Consider the following 22,071-nt stretch of genomic DNA (forward strand, 5'->3'; position numbering starts at 1 on the left):
GTAAGAGCGAGACCCCATCTCTATTAAAAAAATAGAAAGAAATTATATGGACAACTAAAAATATATATAGAAAAAATTAGCCAGGCATGGTGGAACATGCCTGTAGTCCCAGCTACTCAGGAGGCTGAGGCAGAAGGATCGTTTGAGCCCAGGAGTTTGAGGTTGCTGTGAGCTAGGCTGACGCCACGGCACTCACTCTAGCCTGGGCAACAGAGTGAGACTCTGTCTCAAAAAAAAAAAAAAAAGAAAAGAAAAGAAAGAGGTCAGCGGAGAGGCAGAGCAAGTGCTCCTGGCAGAGGTGCTGGGGTGGGGAGAGCCTGGCATGTTGGGAAGTCCTGGGGTGGAAAGGCCCAAGGCTGGGGGCAAAGAGGCCAGAGGCAGCTGCTGCAATGCTCTGTGGTCTGAAGGAGGGCAGGGAAGTGGGCAGGTGCGACCGAGCCTCAGCACATGGGGAGGACTCTAGGCTGACAGTCTGGCTTGGGCATCTGGAGGACAGTTGCTGCACCTTCTGAGCCGAGGCACCCAGGAAGAGCAAGTTCTAGTGTTGCTGCAGTCACCACAAACTGGCTTGTCACTCCTGGTTCCAGGAAACCTTCGATGCTGGCCTGCAGGCCTTCCAGCAGGAAGGCATTGCCAACATCACCGCCCTTAAAGATCAGCTGGTGGCCGCCAAGCACATTCAGTCCAAGGCCATCGAGGCCCGGCATGCCTCCCTCATGAAAAGATGGAGCCAGCTTCTGGCCAACTCGGCAACTCGCAAGAAGAAATTGCTGGAGGCTCAGAGTCACTTCCGCAAGGTGAGGATGGGCAGGTGAAGCCCAGCTGGCCCTGTCCATGGGGAGACTCCCCACCTTCCATTTGCCGTGCTCTGCCGGCATCCTGTGGGATGCTGGGCTCAGCACAGAGCTTCCGAATGTGGGCGCACAGTCACCTTAAGCTGAGGCACATGGGGCCTCTGCCTGTGAGGCTGCCACTCAGAAGCTCCCAGGACAAGCTTGGGGTCGGCCTGTGCCGAGGGACGAAGGGTAGAAAGGGGAAGGCTTTGAGAAGTGGAGGCGGAGAGCGGAGCTGAGCTCGCAGCATGGCCTGCACGCCTCTCGTCCCCTCCCTCCCCTGTGCACAGCCAGCCCTGGCAACTCTCCTAACTCAGGCACCTCTGTTTCCAGGTGGAGGACCTCTTCCTGACCTTTGCCAAAAAGGCTTCTGCCTTCAACAGCTGGTTTGAAAACGCAGAGGAGGACTTAACAGACCCAGTGCGCTGCAACTCCCTGGAGGAAATCAAAGCCTTGCGCGAGGCCCATGACGCCTTCCGCTCCTCCCTCAGCTCTGCCCAGGCCGACTTCAACCAGCTGGCTGAGCTGGACCGCCAGATCAAGAGCTTCCGCGTGGCCTCCAACCCCTACACCTGGTTCACCATGGAGGCCTTGGAGGAGACCTGGAGGAACCTGCAGAAAATCATCAAGGTGCAGCTCCCCCACTGCTCCTGCCCTCTGGCGCTGCACCTGCCCGGAGCGTCCACCCCGGGCCCCTGGTCACATCCCATTCTTGCTGAACGACAAAACTTAGGAGCAAAAGGAGAAAGCAGCATGGTTTTGTTTATCAGAAGTTTCCATTTATGTCAGTCTAGCAACTCCCTGCTTGACTATGATCAGTCACTTCCCCTCCGTGTCTTGCCAGAGGCCCTGGGGGTTGCGGGGCAGAGAGAGCTACCGAGTGCCCTGATCCGCAGAACATCCACACTCTCTCCCATTAACACCCCAGCGCTCCCCAGTCCCAGGGGACTGCTGCTTCCCAACGCTGCTTCCTGCTCCTCTCAGATTGGAAGGCCGGCTGCTCAGCTGCTGGGGGAGCTCTCTCGCCACCCTGGGCTCACCACCTGGCAAGGAGGGGCTGGGGTCACAGCCCCTGCAGCGTGTAGCATCTTCCTCGCTTTGGTCCTCAGGAGAGGGAACTGGAGCTGCAGAAGGAGCAGCGCCGGCAGGAGGAGAATGACAAGCTGCGCCAGGAGTTCGCCCAGCATGCCAACGCCTTCCACCAGTGGATCCAAGAGACCAGGTGCCCGCCGGGCTGGGGCCGCCACACGTCCTCACTGTGCTTAGGCCCTAAGGAGCCCTAAGGAGGCTGAGTCCCCACGCCCCCAGCCCCAGGGCCTGGGGAGCTTTGCTTAAAACCAGAGGAGAGCGTGGGAGAAAGGAGGGTTGGTACAGCCTGGTCAGGCTGCAGAGCAGGCGGCGCGGGCAGAGTTAGAGCAGCAGTCTCAGCAGTACCCATCCCGGAGATTGAGTTCCTAGGGGTCCCGGATCGGGTGGAGCCGTGCAGGGCCCACGTCAGCCCCAGCGTGACTTGGCAACACAGGGTATAACGTCTGGCACAGTGCAGGTACTGACGTTCTTGGTTTTGTTTTTCTTCCTTTCTTGTGTCTTCTGTCTGTCCCCTACCTCCCGATTGCCGCTGTTGTCCGGATGCCACCTTGTCTTGCGGCTGCTTGGATCTGCTCTCCACAGGACGTATCTCCTCGACGGGTTAATATTGTCTCCTTCTTTCCCGGGCCCATCGTGTGGTGGTGTCTCATGTGCTTGCTCTGCCCTCGTCCCATGGCCTGGCTTGCAGAGGACCCCGGGGCGGGCTGCACTTCCTCCCCCTGCCTTGCCCCTGTCACCTCACAAGGAGCAGTGCCTTGCTCCACAGCCCACTGTCCTGCCAGAGCCCTCGGGCTGGGAGGGAGCCACACCACCTTTCTGTTGAGATGCCCAGGGACTGTGATCGAGCCAGGAGGCCAGAGCTGGAGTGCGGAGCCTGGGGGGCCATGCCTATTCCGCCACTGGGCTGCTGCTCTCTTGCCTCTGCTGCCCTGTGTGTCCAAGGGTGATCACGGGCATGAAGCCAATGACAGTGTGAGGGGCTCAGGCTGGGTGCAGCGAGTCCGAAGCTGAGGAAGGCTGTGTGGTGACCCCGCCGCCAGCACCCCCAGGGATGAGGCTACCCTGCCATGTTCCCCAGCAAGGGGAGGGTAATAAGAACTGTCTGCCGTAAGAGAAGGCAAAGATGCCCGTGTGGTGATGTGACAGAGTGGGGGAGGAGCCCCCAGAGAGGAGCAAGGAGCAGGGCCGTCGCACCCAGTCCCACTGGGGCTTCCCTGCAAGGCCTAGGGGCTCTGCCTGGGTTGGTCACCTTTGCATTCTCTCCTGTAAAGGCCCCGGGCTGGTGGGACTACAGAGGCTTAGGCTGCATCCTGAGGCTCTACAGACAGGAATGTCAGGCCTATAAAGGTGGCCAGGACAGAAAGGTGCCCAAGCCAGTCAGGCTGCACGTGGTGACAGCAAAGCAGGTGGGGATACAGACCACAGTTCCGGCCTGAGCCGTAGGGACACTCTGGCTGCCTGGCTCTCCTCCCGCCCCACAGCCGTGTCTGCTGGTCTTGGTCTTGTCTCCATGGGGGGCCACGCTCCCCTCACCTTGTGGCTCCTCCCCAGCCCTGTCCCGTCTTGCCCAGTCCCAGTGTAAGCTGCCCCAAGCTGGGCTGTCAGGCCTCCCACCTCCAGGTACCCGCCTGGCGCCAGGTGGCCCTTGCCTGTGCACTGGCAGCTTGGGCCCTGTGGCGTGTGTCTGTCGCGGTGTGCTCCTGCCTCCTCCCCTGGTGTATTCACTGGTTTCTTTCCTTTGACTAGCATAGCGTATCGTCGCGTCATTCGTGTCTGTCAGTATGAAGTTGGGGATGATCTGTCTGGAAGGTTTTTCTCCTCTTATTTCTCTTCTTACCTCACTGTGGTTTTACCGATGCACTCTTGACTTCCCCAGGCGGCTCTGCTTTCTGACTAACCCACCGCCCGCGGCCGCTTGGGAAGGAGGGGTCTGTCCTCCTCCCACTGCACTGGCACCCCGCCTCCTGCCCCCAGGTCCTGGGGGTGTGCTTTTCCCTGGGGGACATGGCGTGACTGTGAGTCTGACCTGCTGGGGTCGGAGGAAGTCTGGTGCCTTGCCTTGCTAGAGCACTTTGAATTGGGGAGATTTCAGAGCTAACCCTGGCTCGCTGGGTTTTAAAAGGGTAGGTGGGGACAAATGTGGGTCCAGGGGAGGCTGGGCTAGAACCCCACCAAGTCCATGTGCACCGTGTGAACTTGCCCCTGCACGTAACCCCAACTCGTTTGTTGTCTGTTCACTGGTAGCTTTCTGTGACCTCGTGCTGTGACCCATCCTGGGGAGAAGGAGGCTCCCCAACGCCCATCTGCTCTTCAGAACTTGGCCCTGGAAAGGAGGCCCGGGCCCTGGCTGTGTCTAGATTATGCAGCCTGAACCTGGGGCTTGGTCACAGCCATCTCCCTTCTTTGGGCACAGTTAGAACCACTTTAAAAACCCACACTGGTCATGAGCTCTTAGTGCCCCACTTGTTCCTGTATCTGAAGGTCATGCTCTCACCCTGGGACATGGCTCCCTTGCTCCCTCCTCAGGAACCTGCTGGAAGACTCCAGGTTTTCTGGGGGTGGCTGTCAGGTTCGCAGCCTCCCCACTGCCTTAAACCCTGCCATCGGTTGGGGGTCAGGAGTGTGCAGGGTCTCTCATCCCACCCCCGTGGCTGCGGAGAGTGCTCTGTTCCCACAGGGGAACTTAGTCTCCACCCCGAGTCACCTGAGGGCCGAGCTTGGCTGGGCCTGAGGAGCCACATGAGAAAGGGTCCTGGCCCACATGTCAGAGCAGCTCCTGTCTCTGAAATGGTAGAACTGTTACCTGCCCTCCCTGGCTCCCAGGGCCAGTTAGGAAAAGATGGCCAATTAGATAGGCGTTTTTCCCTTCATGAAAGCAACATGAGGTCGCCAGGCATTGTTTCACTGGACAGTTAATGTTGAGCTCTTGGTCTGCCGTGACCAGGCCCCTTCCTCACTGTGCGTCTGTGTTCAGGTCCTGCATGGTGGAAGAATCAGGAACCCTTGAATCCCAGCTTGAAGCTACCAAAGTAAGTACCCCCTGGGCTTCTGACCCAGCTGAGACTACTCAGCCACCCCCAGCAGGTGTGTGCTTTCCTGCTTGGTTTCAAGTCAGGGACCAGATGCACTGGTTACCCCTTTTCCCTTGTCAGAAAGCAGTAGGGGGCTTATCGTTTTAAAGAAAATCTTTGGCAATTGTTACCTAGGCCCTGCTTCCCTACAGGGCTACCAACTTGTTTGTGGCTCTCATTATACTGAAAATCTTTCCCTCTCCTGAGGTTTGGATTTCTTCAGCTTCACTCCATCCCACTGTCCCCATTCTAGAATGTTCCCATTCTAGCAGGTCGCAGGCCAGGCTAGGAGCAGGAGCTCGAGGAGGGCTTGGGCCGGTGACTGAGGCACAGGCCCCGTCCCATGCATCTTTGCTCCCCGCCCTGCAGCGCAAGCACCAGGAAATTCGAGCCATGAGAAGTCAGCTCAAGAAGATTGAGGACCTGGGGGCCGCCATGGAGGAAGCCCTCATCCTGGACAACAAGTACACGGAGCACAGCACTGTGGGCCTGGCCCAGCAGTGGGACCAGCTGGACCAGCTGGGCATGCGCATGCAGCACAATCTGGAGCAGCAGATCCAGGCCAGGTACCCGAGTCTGGGATCTGGGCAGGCACTGGCCCTGGCGAGGGCTGTAGGAGGAAGGGTCTCAGCCACCTACCAAAGCTCAGCCCAGAGACCAGCAGTCCACAGAGAGCTGGGATGGTAGAAAAGAAAATGTCACCTGTTGTGTGGTGGGCCCGGTCCCTAATTCTGTTCTTATTTCCAGGAACACCACAGGTGTGACCGAGGAGGCCCTCAAAGAATTCAGCATGATGTTCAAGTGAGTAGCCCCACTCGCCCGGGTTGGGGGTGGGCTCAGCAGCAGGGCTGTGTGCTGAGCAGCCCTGGGCTTTGTGCTGCAGACACTTTGACAAGGACAAGTCTGGCAGGCTGAACCACCAGGAGTTCAAATCCTGCCTGCGCTCCCTGGGCTATGACCTGCCCATGGTGGAGGAAGGGGAACCTGACCCCGAGTTCGAGGCAATCCTGGACACTGTGGATCCGAACAGGTAAGCTTCAAGGGCAGGTAGCAAAAGCAGCCTCTGCCCTGGGCCCCGTCTGCCCTCCCTGTTCACAGCACTTGTCCCCTGCCCTCCAGGGATGGTCACGTCTCCCTGCAAGAATACATGGCTTTCATGATCAGCCGGGAAACTGAGAACGTCAAGTCCAGTGAGGAGATCGAGAGCGCCTTCCGGGCCCTCAGCTCAGAGGGAAAGCCTTACGTGACCAAGGAGGAGCTCTACCAGGTACAGGCCTCGGGAGGTGGGTTGAAGGGGTTTCCTCCGTAGAACTAAAGCTACGGGTTGTGCTTGGAGTTGTGGCAGAGCTGAGTCGAGGGTGTCAGTCCCCAGTTTTAGGTGCTACCCTGTGCTGGGTACAGGAGTTTTATCTCCATGTACAAATGAAACTAAGTCCCATACCACTGATAGAACTGGCTGTGAACTGCGACGTGGGAGGTAGGGTCTGACGTGAGCCTGGCAGGCTTAGCTGACAGGCCCCATCTCTCCCTCTAGAACCTGACCCGGGAACAAGCCGACTACTGCGTCTCCCACATGAAGCCCTTCGTGGACGGCAAGGGCCGCGAGCTCCCCACTGCCTTCGACTACGTGGAGTTCACCCGCTCGCTCTTCGTGAACTGATCCTCAGCCCAGAGGTCAGCCTGCCCCTCGCTGCGTGCCCTGCTGCATGTCAACTCATCTTTGTGCTCTTAAAAAATATTCCAGACAGTGTTATTCTCCAGTGTAACCTTAAGCCTGCTTAGCTTGGGATAAGACTTAGTAGAAAATGGTGCTTCAATAAACCGCTTCTGGTCCAGTCACAATCACCCTGTTGCTGTGGGGACCCAGATTCACGTCTTGACGCCAGCTGCCCTCATTCCGACTTCAGAAAACCTAAGCAGCTGGCTCATTTCCTTCTTGTTCTCCCTTCCCCCCAACTGTCTGTTTTCACATAAAAGACAAATAAATGACTTGACTCCCCCTAAAAGCTTTTCTTCATTGAGCATCAGAAACACACAGCTCAGTGCAATGGAGCCTCATGCCAGCTGCCTCTGTGCCCCACCCCCCGTCACCCTCAGGTGGCCACCTCTGCTGCCAGCTGGTCCAAGTCTTCGGTTTCCCGGGGCCCCTGTTCAGTGAACTCAGTGCTCAGCTGCCACACCTTCACTGTGCCTTTGGCGTCACCGGCAGCCAGAAGCTGAGTCTGCTGGCTGTTAAATTCAAGGCAGTAGACAGGACTGCCATCCTCAGTTTGCTTGATCGAAACTGTGGGTTTCTGGGAACTTTTCTGGAGATCAAACAGCTGCACGTCACCTGCAGGAAGGGATGTATACGGTAAGAGAGGCCCAAGGCAGCAGCTTCTGAGCCTCTTGAAACAAAGGCACCCTTGCACTTGGTGAGGAAAAACTCTAGAGACCACAGTGCAAACTAAGGGTGACACCAAGTCCAGTTCTTCCCATACACAGCCATGGTCGCTTACAGTTCAGTTTCTGGAGGGGAAGCCGTCCTGACCCCACGTGCGGTCTGCTAGAGCCCAGGATTCCAGGCACAAGCTAGGCCCACACCACCACCTAAAGGCCTGTTTCCTACCTTCCCCAGAAGCAGCCGCAAAAACCAAGGGGCGCACAGGTGACCAGCGCACAGCAAACAGATACTTGTAGGACAGTTGCAGCGAAATCAGGGGCTGGGCCTGCAGCATGGAGTACAGGTGGACGTGGCCATCCGTCCCTGCGCTCAGGAAGAGATTCCTAGACAGGATGCAGAGTGAGACAAGGTGATCAGTGCTGGGCATCAGGGGCTGGCACCTGCCCCTAGACTCCTCCTGGGCTCTCAGGCTCACGAAAAGCCTCCCTGGCCCCCAAGCCTGGGGCCAGTCCTCAGTAGGGAGAGCAGGATGTCTGGGGCCAGCCACCAAAGAGCTGAACACGGGGGTCAGATGGGGTTTGAAGCAGTTCTATCTCAGGGTGTAGCAGGCTGGAGATCAGCAGGGCAGGGACCCTGTGGCCCTCCCTGTGCCTGATGGAGGAAGAGGAACCCCCAGACCCAGGCCTTCCTACCTGTGGAAGGGGGAACAGCTCACAGAGTAGATGGGACCACCATGGGAAGAGAAGGTGAACTGTGCCGGGGCCCGCAGGGGCACAGAGCTGGGCATCCGCGTGAGGGCTGCCTCTTCTGCCGTCAGGGAGCACTTGACTGGGAAGCCGCCCTCCGTGCCCAGAATGAAAAGGCTGGGATCAAAGCCGGAGAAGGCCACTGCCGTCGTGCCCACCTCAGTCTCACCCCGGGGAGGCTGTGGGAGAGATGGCAGCAGCAAGGTCAGAGCCAAGGGCATCGGATGGCGCGCTCTCAACAGAGCCGGGACAGGAGGGGAGGTCACCCAGCAAGTCCCAGCCAAGCCTCCCCTTCCCCCCACCATCCCCCAGGCTCTCTGGCTCAGCAGAGCAGCAGATGCCTCCAGGCCGAAGCCCCACAGGCCAGGGGCTGCCTTGGGGGCCTGTGTCCATGGCGCCCACGTACCTTCTTGAGCTTGGTGCTCCGCGGCAGCTGCTGAATGACCAGGGCGAAGCCCTCAGTGAGCTGCAGCCGGCCGGCCCCGACCCCCTGCCAGAGCAGCACCTTCCCGTCTGTGGCCACGCTCAGCACCTGGAAGCGGTGGCTCTGTCGGGGCTCTGGCAGCCAAACCACCTGAGACGACAGGTGTAGAGACAGGATGGAGAAAGGGACATCTGCCCCCCAAGGTTGGGATCCACCCCCAGCCTCCCCTTCTCCTCCAGGAAAAAAACGGAGAATTCTGAGGGAGGCCAGGAGCCAGCCTCACCCACCAGGGGGCAGACCCTAAGGGTTCTGAGTCCTTCCCCAGTCCCAGAATCCCAGAGCCAGCAGGGAGGCAGGACAGCTGGGAGCCACTCAGCCAGCGCCTGTGTAGGAGGCTGGGAATGGATGGCCACAGCGCCCTGGGGGTGACTCATGCCGTGGGAGCTCTGAGAATGCGGGAGGCAGCTGCCCGACTGCCAACTGCCAAGGCCCCGTGACCTTCCTAGGAGAGCAGGCACCTTCAGCCTGCCCTGCCTCAAGGCCCCCCCACTCTGAGAGAAGGTGGGATCTGCAACCTGACCTGGTACACGGGGTCTGTGTGAGTGTCGTCTGTCAGGCCTGTGCGCCAAAGCAGCGGGTCCTCAGGACGGCTCATGTCCCACACCAGCACCTCACCACTGTACAGTCCTCCTGCGGGGACAAGCGGGCTGGGGCAGGAGCTCAGCCCCAACTCCCGGCCAAGCACCTGCTCCCTCCCACCCACAGAAGCAGGTCGTGCAGCCACTTGGCTGAAAGCCATCCCTGCAGAGGGAAGGTCCTGGTCCCCCAGGCCCTCAGTCACTCCTTGCTGCACCCTGAGAGCTCTGCCCACGGCCAGGCTGATGCCCCCACCCAGCGCCCTGCCACTGCCTCCATTATCCCCTGCCCCTTCCCGACCTGCACGGGCTGCCGTCCTCACCAGCAGTTCCACTAGGGTGGCCGCCTCTTTGGGCCTCTGCACAGCCCGCCCTGGCCCCTTTCCAAACTCTGCCTCCACTTCCTTGGTGCTCCACGCCCGCCTGTGCCCACCATAGGTCTTCACCCGGGCTTCAGACTGAGCGGAGGGGTCAGGGCCCACCTGTCTCTCCCTGCAGTAGACCTGCCCCTGCCAGGCCCAGAAACTGAAGGGCCCATGGAAAGCTCCCCTTTGGCCACTTCTGCACCAGGCGAGAAGCAGAGTCCTGAGAGGAGGCCGGCCAGTGGCAGGTGGGCAGCTCACCTGCGATGTGGGAAGGCTGAGTCGGGTGGAAGGCCAGGCACAGGACAGCACTGGGCACCTCCACCACTGCCGACGGCTGCCGGGGATTCAGGCCCCGCCGGTCCAGGTTCCAGGCGCACACAAAAGACTTGAGCGTGCTCCAGTCCCCGTCGTCCAGCCTGCACACGGGGCATGTGCTTGAGCCGGCTTTGCCCCCAAGCCAGGGTTCCAACCACCCCCCTGCCTCTCCCTCCACCAGCCCCCAACAATTTGCGTCAATGTCCTCTGCACATCCAGATACTGCACTCTGGGTATCCAAGTGGTACAGGCTCTGCATGGCACCCAAGGGCATGACGTTCTCTGGAAAAGGGTCCTCAGGCACCAAGGATGGGCCCATGAAATGGCAGGGTGGGACACCAGGCCAGGCATGGTGACTGGCGCCTGTAATCCCAGCTACTCTGGGAGGCTGAGGCAGGAGGATCTCTTAAGCCCAGGAGTTGGAGGCTACAGTGAGCTATAATGATACCACTGCACTCTAGCCCAGGAGACAGAGCCAGACTGTCTCAGAAAAAAAGAAAAGAAACAAACAAACAAGTACCAGGGAAACAGCTGATGGAGCAGGTGAGAACTGCTGGCAGCTGGATGGGGTCCTGAGCGCTCCGCGCCCTTCCCCGCTCTTTTCCTGCCAACTTATTGCCAACCCTGCCAAGGCAGGCTTGAGAAGACAGACTCCCAGAATAGCCAAGCTCATGGACCCCACCCTTTACCATGCAGCAGGGGAGACAGAGGCCCAGCAAGCGTCCTAGGGCCGCCCACTGCCCCTCACGCACCCTGCTGCCACTCACCGGCCATATGCACAGGCCACCACGGAGCCAGTGGTGTTCCAGGAAATGCTGGTTACATGCAGACCCTGCCCTTGGGCTGGGGGGTAACACAGGGTGTGCAGACAAGACACCTGCAAAGAGAGGCCACCCACAACCCTTAAATCTCAAAGCCACCCAGCAGGTGGCCTCCTGGCCACCTAACAAAACCACAACCAGGCTGCGGCTGCCCTCATCCTCAGAAGCTATCCAAGTCCACCGCCCAATCCTGGAGGAAAATGTGGACCTTCCATGCCCACATTTGCCCTAACAGGATGCTTCCAGAACCCCAGAAGGCAGGGCCCAAGAACCCCAGTGCTGTGGCTGCTCTCACAGGCTTGCTCCACAGTTTCAAAGCATCTGCAATGGGAGGGTGGGGGTGGCTGCAGGGCAATGTGAGGGTGCTCAACGTCACCAAGCTGGACATTTGACAAGGAGTAACAGTCAATTTCATGTCATATTTACCCCTAACACACACAGTTTTTTTAAAAAGCTCAGGCATCAGCAGGGGATGGTGGCTCATACCTATAACCCTAGCACTCTAGGAGGCCGAGGCAGGAGGATCGCTTGAGCGCAGGAGTTCGAGACCAACCTGGGCAAGAGTGAGACCCCATCTCTACTAAAAATAGAAAGAAATTAGCCAGGCATCATGGCTCGTGCCTGTAGTGCCAGCTATTCAGGAGGTTGAGGCAGGAAGATTGCTTGAACCCAGGAGTGGAAGGTGCAGTGAGCTATGACAACACCACTGCACTCTGGCCAGGGTGACAGAGCGAGACTCTGTCTCAAGAAAGAAAGGGAATGTGCTCGCTTCGGCAGCACATATACTAAAAAAAGAAAGAAAGGGAAAAAAGGCCAGGCACGGTGGCTCACGCCTGTAATCCTAGCACTCTGGGAGGCCGAGGCGGGGGGATCGCTGGAGGTCAGGAGTTTGAGACCAGCCTGAGCAAGAGCGAGACCCCGTCTCTACTAAAAATAGAAAGAAATGATCTGGCCAACTAAAAATGTATATAGAAAAAAAAATTAGGCTGGGCGCGGTGGCTCACGCCTGTAGTCCCAGCTACTCGGGAGGCTGAGGCAGTAGGATCACTTAAGCCCAGGAGTTTGAGGTTGCTATGAGCTAGGCTCATGCCACGGCACTCTAGCCCGGGCAACAGAGTAAGACTGTGGCTTAAAAAAAAATAAGAAACAAAAAATAAAATAAAAAATTAAAGAAAAGATCCCATCTCTACAAAAAATATTTTAAAAACTAGCCAGGTGTGGTAACACGTGCCTATAGTCCTAACATCTCAGGAAGCTGGGGCAAGAGGATCACTTGAGCCCAAGAGTTTGAGGTTGCAGTGAGCTAGGCTTATGCCACAGCACTCTAGCCCAGGTGACAGAGTGAGTCTCTGTCAAAAAAAAAAAAAAAAGGAACAAAGCCACAGAGAAGGAGACTCACTGCAGTTCTGTCATCTCACAGCTAAGTGTGAAAATACTCCTCTGCGGGAAGGGAGGGACTGGCTGAGAAACCCAGGGGCCAGCAGGGGACTGGCACACCACATGGCTGCTCAAAGGCGTGAGGCCCAAACTTGCACCTTGTTCACAAGTTCTGGAGGACAAATTTCTAGAAGTGAAGTTGCTACCTGGACTGTGCTGCCATCAGACACTGGATGGCGAGTCCCACAGTGGGACACAGCGCAGCTGCTGGGAAGGCCAGGCGCTCTACAGGAACTGCTGTGAGACGCTCTGCTAAGTGAGAAAGGCCACAAGCAACAAGCACAGTGCTTTCCATTTTTGTTTCACATGTTCTTAATGACAACAGTAGTGACAGTCATGCTAGGTGCCACTCTAGCACAGGAAAAATTCCAAAGGCCTGTGAACCAAAGTATTATCTTCCACTGTCTGCACATGCTATGTTATGTATTTCTCTACTGACTGGATTTATTATAATGAGTACGTATTGCTTTTGTAATCAGAAAAGAATATATATTTTTAAAAAGGGGGCAAGTGATATGCACATGGACCAAATGAATCCACAGAAACGTGGGGAAGCCCTAACAATAAAGAACAAATGTTCACCTCCAAATGCAACTTCGCGTGGGGCGCAAGCAGCGGCAGAGAGAGAAAGAGGCAACGTGCTGAGATAGTAATGTTAATTATGTTCTTCTCCTTGTGCCCTGCTCAAAAAGACACACACTTTGGTGTGACCTGGCAATTAGTTTTCAGAGCAATTTTGATGATTTTCCTCAAATAAATCAATGCTCACCCACCAATTATTTGGTGAAATCAGGGTAACTGTGTCCCCCTGGAAATAGATGGGCAGGAAGGCACAAAAAAAGGAAGAGATGAGAGAAGGGCTTATGATTTCTGAATACACAGTTACCTCATCTCAGTTCCTAAAGGAAGAAAACACTGAATCAAAAAATAATAAGGCTGGGTGCAGTGGCTCACACCTATAATCCCAGCACTTTGGGAAGCCAAGGCAGGAGGATCACTTGAGTTCAGGAGTTTGAGACCAGCCTGAGCAAGGGTGAGACCCCATCTCTACCACAAAATAGAAAAAAAATTAGCCAGGTGTGGTAGGGCGCGCCTGTAGTCCCAGCTATTCCGCAGGCTGAGGCAGGAGGATTGCTTGAGCCCAGGAGTCTAAAGTTACAATGAGCTGTGATGATGCCACTGCAGTCTGGCCAGGGCAACAGAGTGAGAGTCTGTCTCAAAAAATAATAATAAAAAATAACAATGTTTCCATCAGAACTCAAAAGGCTCAGCAGTCTGCGGCACTTAGCAAGCAGTTGTCCATGGGCAACATGCTGGGGCAGATGAGGTGAACTTAGGCCCCAAGTGTAGGAAAAACCAAGAAGTCCTCACTTAAAGGCTCCATGATCTTGAAGCCTAGGCTGTCTGTCCCACCAGACATCTGAATTTACAGGGTAACGACTCGAAGTAGCCCTCGAGCGCAGAAAGACTTGGAGATGCTGACGTCACTATAGCGTGGTAGTGAAAAGAGAGATCAGGGTTCAAGTTCCAGGGTTCTTGGCCAGTTTATAAGTGTGTGACTTTGGGCAAGTCACTTAGCTTCTCTGAGTCCCATCCATAAAGTGGAGATCGTAATAGCACCATCTCACACAGTCATTCTGAGGAGTGAATGAGATCCCACAGGAGACGTCCTTAGGACAAGGCCTGGCCCAGAGACACCTCACCTCCTAGTACATGGCAGGGCACGGATGTCAGGCTGCCCAGGCTCCGCCTGCCTCTGTGCTTGCTACCTCAGCTTGATTCTGGACAACTTACTTCAACTCTGGGTGTCCATTTCCCTAACTGTAAAACGGAGAGAACGATGGTACCTACTTCAAGGACAGGAGTAAAAGTTCAAGGACTTATTCTTATAAAACTTAGCTCAGCACCTGGCAGGAAGTAAGAGCTTGGTGAAAGCCAGCTGTTATGATGGCCGGTGCTGCCATTCTTTGGGTGGAGCAAAACGAGACCTAGCCGTGAGGCAGAGGCTCCACAAGAGGCAGAGAGGCCGGCGCCCCCAGCACACCAGCCCATTCCCTACCGTCTGCTGCTGCTCCGTCCAGTTCACCTCGAAGCCGTCAAATGCGTGGCTCTGCCAATTCTTGTTCAGCTCTCGGATGACCATGGCCTCCACACGCCGAAGAAAGGCTGCCAGGCGGGCGGTGTCGAGCCGGGACGGAGGCAGCATGCTGATCGGCACGGGGGCCTCTGTCTGCACCTGAGCCTCTGCATGACTCCGGGCCTGGGTGGACGCTTCAGCGGTGGCAATACTGGCCGTCTGGCAACTCTTCTGGGGTGGAGATCGAAATTAGTGTGACCACTCAGCTGGACTCCCAGCACCACCCGCCCAGTGCCCCCGCCCCACTGCACAACCCACTCCTGCTGCTGCGGGTCCCAGGCTAGCAGGCCTCCGTCCACTGGGTCTGCCCAGAGGTTGTTCCCTCCTCTTGTAACCAGCCTGTCTTCCTCAGCAGGAGCCCGCTCTGTGAGGTCTGGGTTGGTGATGACCCCTCAAGCCTCCTATGTCCCACTGAGGGAGTTGCATGACCTCCAGGTAGCCAATCAGAATACTGTATCCGTCCCCTAGCCACAGTGACCGGTTCAGGGGTGGCCATGGGACCCAAACAGGCCAGTGAAAGCCTACCCCAGGACTTTTGGTTGAACTATTCAGAGGGGACACAAAAGTGCCATTCCTGGAGATACCAACAGCTATCAGAATCATGCTGGCTTAAGCTGGGCACAGTGGCACTCACCTATAATGCCAGCTACTTGGAAGGCTGAGACAGGAGAATCGCCTGAGGCCAGAAGTTCAAGACCAGCCAGGGCAGCATAGCAAGACCCCATCTCTATACAAAATTTAAAAATTAGCCAGGCGTGCTGGTATACACCTTTAGTCCCAGCTACTAGGGAGGCTGAGGCAGGAAGATCACTTGAGCCCAGGAGTTTGAGGCTGTATTGAGCTATGATGACATCAGTGCACTCTAGCCTGGATAACAGGGGAAGACACTGTCTCTTAAAAAAAAACAAAAAAAGGTACTTATTGAGCATCTACTTGCCAGGCACCGTCTGGGTACTCGGGATAGGATACAGCAGAAAAGAAAACGTGCAAGATCCATACAGCCTAGGGGTGGGAGAAGACAAAGAAAAACCCACCAAATACACATCGTGCTCAGCACATGCAGAAGTGCAGAAAGGAAGGGACAGCTAGAGAGGCTGTCTGGATGGGACAGCAAAGGTGGCTCTCAGGGCAATGGCATCTGAGCTGAGATGTGAAGGACAAGAAGGACCTGGCCAAGTGCAGAACTGTGGGAAAGTGTCATAGGTCTGGTGGGGGCACCAGGACAAACCCTATGGTGGAAAAGATCCACGTGCTCAGACTACACTAGCCACTGTGTCCATGGGGGAGGGGAGGGAGCACACTGGGAGGCAGCACGGAGAGCAGGATTTCCCTCTAAGCACAGGCCACAGGACGGCCTTCGGCAGGGCCAGGACGTGATACCACGACAGGCCACTCTGGCTGCTCAGTGGAGTGGAAACTGCGGAGCAGAGGTGGGAAGACATGGGCGCCATCACGATGTTAGAAAGGTAGTGTGGAAAGGACATGATGGCCTGGAAATCATGGAAAGCAAGGAATCCAAGTGGCTCCAGGAATACTCCCTGAAAACAGGTAGATGGCGTGTCCCTGGATGTGAGGGCAAACTCAGGGAGAAGAGAACATGGGGCAGTTCTGTTGGGCCTGGTTTAGACAGAGATGCCTCTCACACACCCATGTGGAGACGTCAAGTATTCCAAGAGAGGTCACAATGCTCTGGAAGTGCTTGCTTTGGCAGTACATATACTAAAATTGGAACGATACAGAGAAGATTAGCATGGCCCCTGCACAAGGATGACACTTTTGAAAAAAAAAACAAAAAACACAAGGCACTGGAAAACTTCCCATCAGATGTCCCGAACCACAGGACAGGAGGCAGCTGCCGAGGGAGCATGCACATTGAAGAGCGAATGAACGGGCACGGGGATCAGAAAGTATACACTCTCAGCCAAAATGTTAGGAGACTGTAGGTGAAGCTCAAACTTCGTGGAAGCCATATGACAGTAACAGTGTCACTTGTTAACTACAAGGTACTGTTCCAAGAGCTTTACCTCCCTCATCTCATTCATCCTCACAACCACCCTATGAAGTAAAATCTATTTTTAAATTACTCATGTTGGCACTGAGGCACAGAGAAGTAACTCACTCAACGTCACATAGCAAAGAGGTGATTGCAATGGAACTTGAACCCAGGTAGTCTGCCTCTTTTTATTTTTCACAACCACAGGATCTGTGTTGCCCAGGCTGGTCACCAAGTCAGTCTGACTCGTGACACTAAATTGTCTGACCTTAAGACAGTAAATTACCTCCCCATTATGGTATCCTTCCCAAACACTCTAAAATCCTGGCCACTACAAGCATACCTCGTTTAATGTGCTGCACTTTACTGCACTTCATAGATACGGTGATTTTTTACACACTGGAAGGTCTGTGGCAACTCTGCATTGAGCAAATCTATCGGTGCCATTGTCCAACAAAATGTGCTCGTTTCATGTCTCTGTGTCACATTTTGGTAAATCTCACAATATTTCAAAGTTTTCATTAGCATTATACCTATTACGGTGATCTATGATAAGTGATTTTTTTTTTTTTTTTTTTGAGACAGAGTCTCGCTTTGTTGCCTAGGCTAGAGTGAGTGCCGTGACGTCAGCCTAGCTCACAGCAACCTGAAACACCTGGGCTTAAGCGATCCTCCTGTCTCAGCCTCCTGAGTAGCTGGGACTACAGGCATGCGCCACCATGCCCAGCTAATTTTTTTTTCTATATATATTTTTAGTTGGCCAGATCATTTCTTTCTATTTTTAGTAGAGACGGGGTCTCGCTCTTGTTCAGGCTGGTCTCGAACTCCTGACCTCGAGCGATCGACTCGCCTCGGCCTCCCAGAGTGCCAGGATTACAAGGCGTGAGCCAGTGCACCTGGCCGACACGTGATCTTTAATGTTACTATTACAATTGTTTTGGGGGACCAGGAATCATGCTCATATAAGATGGTGAACTTAATTAATAAACGTCGTGTGTGTCCTGACTGCTCCCCTCACCAGCTATTCCCCAATCTTCATGGGCCTATTTCTTGAGACGACAACACTGAAATTAAGCCAATTGATAACCCTACAATGGTCTCTAAGTGGTCAGGTAAAAGGAAGAGTCACACATCTCTCGCTTTAAATCAAAAGCTAGAAGTGATGACACATACTGAGGAAGCCATGTTTAAAGCTGAGGCAGGCCAAAAACCAGGCCTCTTGCATGCTTGTACCACTTAGCCAAGTTGTGCATGCAAAGGAAAAGTTCTAGAAAGAAATTAAAAGTGCTACTCCAAGCCAGGCACCGTGGCACACATCTACAGTCCCAGCTACGTGGGATGCTAAGGCTGGAGGATGGCTTGAGCCCAGTTCAACCTCATCTCTACTAAAAATTAAAAAAATAAATAAAAAAGTGCTACTTCAGTGAACACACCAAGGATAAGAAAGCGAAACAGCCTTAGTGCTGATATGGACAGTTTCAGTGGTGTGGAGAGAAGATCAAACCAGCCACATTTCCTGAAGCCAATGCCTAATCCAGAGCAAGGCCCTAACTCTCTTCAATTCTATGAAGGCTGAGAGAAGTGAGGAAGCTCAGAAGGAGACTCCAAAGCTAGCAGAGGTCAGTTCATGAAGTTTAAGGAAAAAAGGCATCACCATAACTTAAAAGTGCAAGGTGAAGCAGCAAGTGCTGATGGAGAAGCTGCAACAAGTTATCCAGAAGATCTACGTAATAATATTGATGACGGTGGCCACACTTAACAACAGATTTTCAATGTAGACAAAACACGCTTCAAGGCCAGGCGTGGTGGTTTATGGCTGTAGTCCTGGGACTCTGGGAGGTCGAGGTGGGAGGATTGCCTGAGCTTGGGAGTTTGAGACCAGCCTGAGCAAGAGACCCAGTCTCTATTAAAAATAGAAAAATTAGCCTGGCATGGTGGTGTGCACCTGTAGTCCCAGCCACTTGGGAGGCGGAGGCAGGAGAATAACTCGAGCCCAGGAGTTTGAGGTTGCAGTGAGCTACAACGATGACACCGTTGCACTCTAGCCTGGGGCAAAAGAGTGAGACTCTGTCTGGGGAAAAAAAAAAAGGAAAAAGAAAAAAGCCTTCAATTGGAAGAAGGTGCCCTCTAGGACTTTCATAGCTAGAGAGGAGAAGTCAATGCCTGGCTTCAAAGTTGCAAAGAAGCAGGGTGAGGCGGTGGTGTCCCAGTTACTTGGGAGGCTGAGGTGGGAAGACCTTTTGAAGCCAGGAGCTTGAGGCTGTAGTGAGGTATGCTCATGCCTGGGCAACATGATGAGACCCTACTTCTAATTAAAAAAAAAAAAAGCTTTAAATGACAGGCCAACTCTCTTATTAGGGGCTAATGCACCTGGAGACTTTAAGTTAAAGCCAATGTTCATTTACCATTCCAAAAATCCTAGGGCCCTTTAGAATTATGCTAAATCTACTCTGTGCTCTAGAAATGGGACAAGAAAGCCTACATGACAGCACATCTGTTTATAGCACGGTTTACTGAATATTTTAAGCTCACTGTTGAAATCAACTGCACAGAAAAATTTTTTTCACAATATTACTGTTCTTGACAACACACCTAGTCACACAAGAGCTCTGATGGAGTTGTACAAGAAGATTTACGTTTTTTTCATGCCTGCTAACACAACATTCATTCTGCAGCCCACGGATCAAGAAGTATTAATAATTTCAACTTTCGAGTCTTATTATTTAAGAATTAACATTTTGTAAGGCTATAGTTGCCATAGGTGGTAATTCCTCTGATGGACCCGGGTGAAGTAAATTAAAAACCTTCTGGAAAGAATTCACCATTCTACATGCCATTATGAATATTCATGATTTATGGGAGGTCAAAATATCAACATGGGCCGGGTGCGGTGGCTCACGCCTGTAATCCTAACACTCTGGGAGGCCGAGGTGGGCGGATCGTTTGAGCTCAGGAGTTCGAGACCAGCCTGAGCAAGAGCGAGACCCCATCTCTACTAAAAATAGAAAGAAATTACATAGACAGCTAAATATATATATAAAAAAAATTAGCCGGGCATGGTGGCACATGCCTGTAGTCCCAGCTACTCGGGAGGCTGAGGCAGGAGGATTGCTTGAGCCCAGGAGTTTGAGGTTGCTGTGAGCTAGGCTGACGCCACGGCACTCACGCTAGCCTGGGCAACAGAGTGAGACTCTGTCTCAAAAAAAAAAAAAAAAAAAAAATCAACATGAACAGTAGTTTGGAAGAAGTTGATTCCAACCCTCTTGGATGACTTTGAAGGGCTCAAGACTTCAGTGGGGGAAGTAACTACAGATATTGTGGAAATAACGAGAGAACCAGAATTAGAAGGGCAACCTGAGGGCAGGGCACGGTGGCTCATGCCCGCAATCCTAGCACTTTGGGAGGATCACTTGAGGCCAGGAGTTTGAGACCAGTCTGAGCAACATATCGAGAGAAGACACCATCACTACAAAAAAAGAAAAATTAGCGAGGCGTGGTGGTGCACACTTGTAGTCCCAGCTACTCAGGAGGCTGGGGCAGGAGGATCGCTCAAGCCCAGGAGTTTGAGATTGCTGTGAGCTAGGCTGACTCCACGGCACTCTAGCCTGGGCCCTGTCTCAAAAAAAAGAAAAAGAAAAAATTAACTAGCCTAAATCTCATTCTCTGCAAGAAAAAAGAAAGTGTTAGATGGAATCAATGATTCTCAACCTGGAGTCTTCTAAAATCTGAATCTTCACCTGTCTCTAATTAGGACTGTTAAAAAAAAAAAATCTGAATCTTCAGGAAGCAAGAGATGTTCTGAGTATTTTTTAAAGGCCTGTGCATGTTCTGTGGAACCAGGACACGTAGAAATATAAAAACTAAAAAGAGACTAAAAAAGTAAATTAAAAAAAAAAGAAAAAATTAAAAAAAATATAAAAAAAGCCTGTGCATGGAATCATAAAGTTACCTGTGATATGGTTGGACAGATTTAACTAAACCGTCCACTCTTTGTTTTTGACTGGAACCATTCCTATGCAGCATGCCAAAGTGGGAAATGCTTGGGAACCAGACCAGATCCTGGCTTGAGCCCTGCAGACTGCCAGGCCTGAAGCAAGAAACCTGCCCTCAGGAGTAAGACTTCATGGAAACCTCACTGGTGTTAATGAGGACCTGGGCACTCTACAGGTTCAACTACCTGGGCAGCAAGCTAAGACTCAGTTTTCTCCTCTGAGACATGCAAAGCACCCAACACTGCTCATTTTCACTCAGACAAAAAGCCCATGTCCTCACAATGGCAAGGCCCTACTTGACCTGCCTCTCCTTACTCTCCTCCTCCTCTCAAACCTCTGCAGCCCCCGGGCCTTTGCACTTGACTTCTACTCTACCTGAAGGAGTTTACCCCAGGTATGAACTTGGCCAGCTCTCAGTCCTCCAAGTCTTTGCTCAAATGCCACCCTCTCAATAAGGCCCATCCTGCAACCCACCTCCCACTCCCCAACCCAGTCCTTCTAATCCCTCAGCTTTCTTTTGGGGCCATGGCACAATTCACCTTCCAACACGCTCTATAATTTACTTGTTACATACGTCCATTAGAATTGCATTCCCTGCAACTGCCCCAAGCTCCAGGAGGGGAGAGATCTGTTGTCTACTGGGGAATCCCAGCACCAGAATAGCTCCTAGCACACAGCACGCAAAGTCTGCACAAAGACCCCTCCGGAGAAGACCTACCCCTATCAGCCCTGCCCCATATCGCAATAGAGCACTTGTTTTGTGCGCTTTTGGGTTAATAACTAGAAAACCGGCAGAGCGCGGAGCCCATCAATACAGGAGTGGATTGGCTGGGTGCGGTGGCTCATACCGCCTATAATCCTAGAACTCCGGGAGGCCAAAGCAGGAGGATCACTTGAGGTCACGAGTTCGAGACCAGCCTGAGCAAGAGCGAGACGCCCCCCCGACTCTACTAAAAATAGAAAAAATTAGCCAGTCAACTGGCTAATTTCTAAATTAGCTAATTTCTATTTCTAAAAATAGAAATAAAAAATTAGCCGGGCCTGGTGACTCGGCGCCTGTAGTCCCAGCTACTCGGGAGGCTGAGGCAGGAGGCTCGCTTGAGCCCAGGTGTTCGAGGTTGCTGTGAGCTAGGCTGACGCCATGGCACTCACTCTAGCCTGGGCAACAAAGCGGGACTCTGTCTTAAAAAACAAAACAACAAAACAAAACAAAAACCTAGAAAACCGGTTTATCTGGACCTTAAGATGCAGTTTGGTCTTTCTTTTTAAACAAAAGTTAGTTTGAAGTGACTAAAAACTGCAGTTCACTCAAAATCCTTCAAAACGTAGGGTCTTCAGAGATTTGGTTGTTTAACTTTTCGTTTTTCCTCAAAGACCAGGGAAAGACTGGGCCGAGAATATCACCCGGGCTAGTGTCTGTGGACTAAACCATAAAAACAAAACAGTGGGACGTCAGAACCTCGCCTGGCCGCCCCGCTGCGCCCCAGCCTTCCCGCCCGCGTCACTCCGCGCGGGGCCCGCGCCCTCACCGTCTCCCCGCGGATGCCCTGGACGCCCCTCCACTGCGAGGGCACGGACGCCACGCCCAGGGTCTCATCCTGCAGCTGACCCGGCCGCCCGGGCCCCTTGGCGCTCGCAGCCCCGCCTGTCGCCAGCGCCCCAGAAGCCGCTCTTCCCGCCTTGCCTAGCGGCCCGGGCTGCGCGCGAGTTGCCGTGGAGACGGCTCCGCCCCCTCCCCTCGCCCACGCACGCAGACGTGACCTTCGCCCCCACGCCTCCACGAGCGGAAGACTGGGAAAGTGAGGTTGACGGCGCCATTTTTGAATTGGT

General features: G+C 53.9%; 2 protein-coding genes and 1 non-coding gene across 6 annotated transcripts in view; 2 read left to right on the forward strand and 1 right to left on the reverse strand.

The window, feature by feature from the left end:
• SPTAN1 (spectrin alpha, non-erythrocytic 1) overlaps positions 1-6,998 on the forward strand; it is a 62,927-nt gene extending 55,929 nt beyond the window's left edge. For 3 of the 4 annotated variants that reach the window (XM_069476880.1, XM_069476881.1, XM_069476882.1), the window contains 10 exons: positions 588-797; positions 1,167-1,463; positions 1,943-2,055; positions 2,505-2,522; positions 4,897-4,951; positions 5,363-5,559; positions 5,741-5,794; positions 5,877-6,023; positions 6,113-6,260; positions 6,528-6,998. In XM_069476880.1, coding sequence (XP_069332981.1) covers positions 588-797; positions 1,167-1,463; positions 1,943-2,055; positions 2,505-2,522; positions 4,897-4,951; positions 5,363-5,559; positions 5,741-5,794; positions 5,877-6,023; positions 6,113-6,260; positions 6,528-6,653 — 1,365 coding nt within the window. In that variant the 3' untranslated portion in view covers positions 6,654-6,998. Of the gene's footprint in view, positions 1-587; positions 798-1,166; positions 1,464-1,942; positions 2,056-2,504; positions 2,523-3,668; positions 3,732-4,896; positions 4,952-5,362; positions 5,560-5,740; positions 5,795-5,876; positions 6,024-6,112; positions 6,261-6,527 lie in introns of all 4 variants that reach the window. The other variant, XM_069476879.1, reaches the window with a different exon arrangement.
• DYNC2I2 (dynein 2 intermediate chain 2) lies at positions 6,989-22,071 on the reverse strand. Its single transcript, XM_069476883.1, has 9 exons — positions 21,771-22,071; positions 14,179-14,427; positions 10,629-10,738; positions 9,805-9,962; positions 9,127-9,236; positions 8,529-8,696; positions 8,069-8,301; positions 7,602-7,759; positions 6,989-7,325 (listed from the first exon to the last, which is right to left on the reverse strand). Exons 2-9 carry the CDS (start codon positions 14,323-14,325, stop codon positions 7,087-7,089), a joined length of 1,323 nt encoding a protein of 440 aa, XP_069332984.1. The 5' UTR covers positions 14,326-14,427; positions 21,771-22,071; the 3' UTR covers positions 6,989-7,086.
• On the forward strand, positions 15,952-16,059 carry LOC138388804 (U6 spliceosomal RNA). Its single transcript, XR_011234290.1, has one exon. It is a non-coding gene; the product is annotated as a U6 spliceosomal RNA (small nuclear RNA).

This window comes from Eulemur rufifrons, chromosome 7 (assembly GCF_041146395.1).
Source record: "Eulemur rufifrons isolate Redbay chromosome 7, OSU_ERuf_1, whole genome shotgun sequence".
In the NCBI taxonomy this organism is placed as follows: Eukaryota; Metazoa; Chordata; class Mammalia; order Primates; family Lemuridae; genus Eulemur; species Eulemur rufifrons.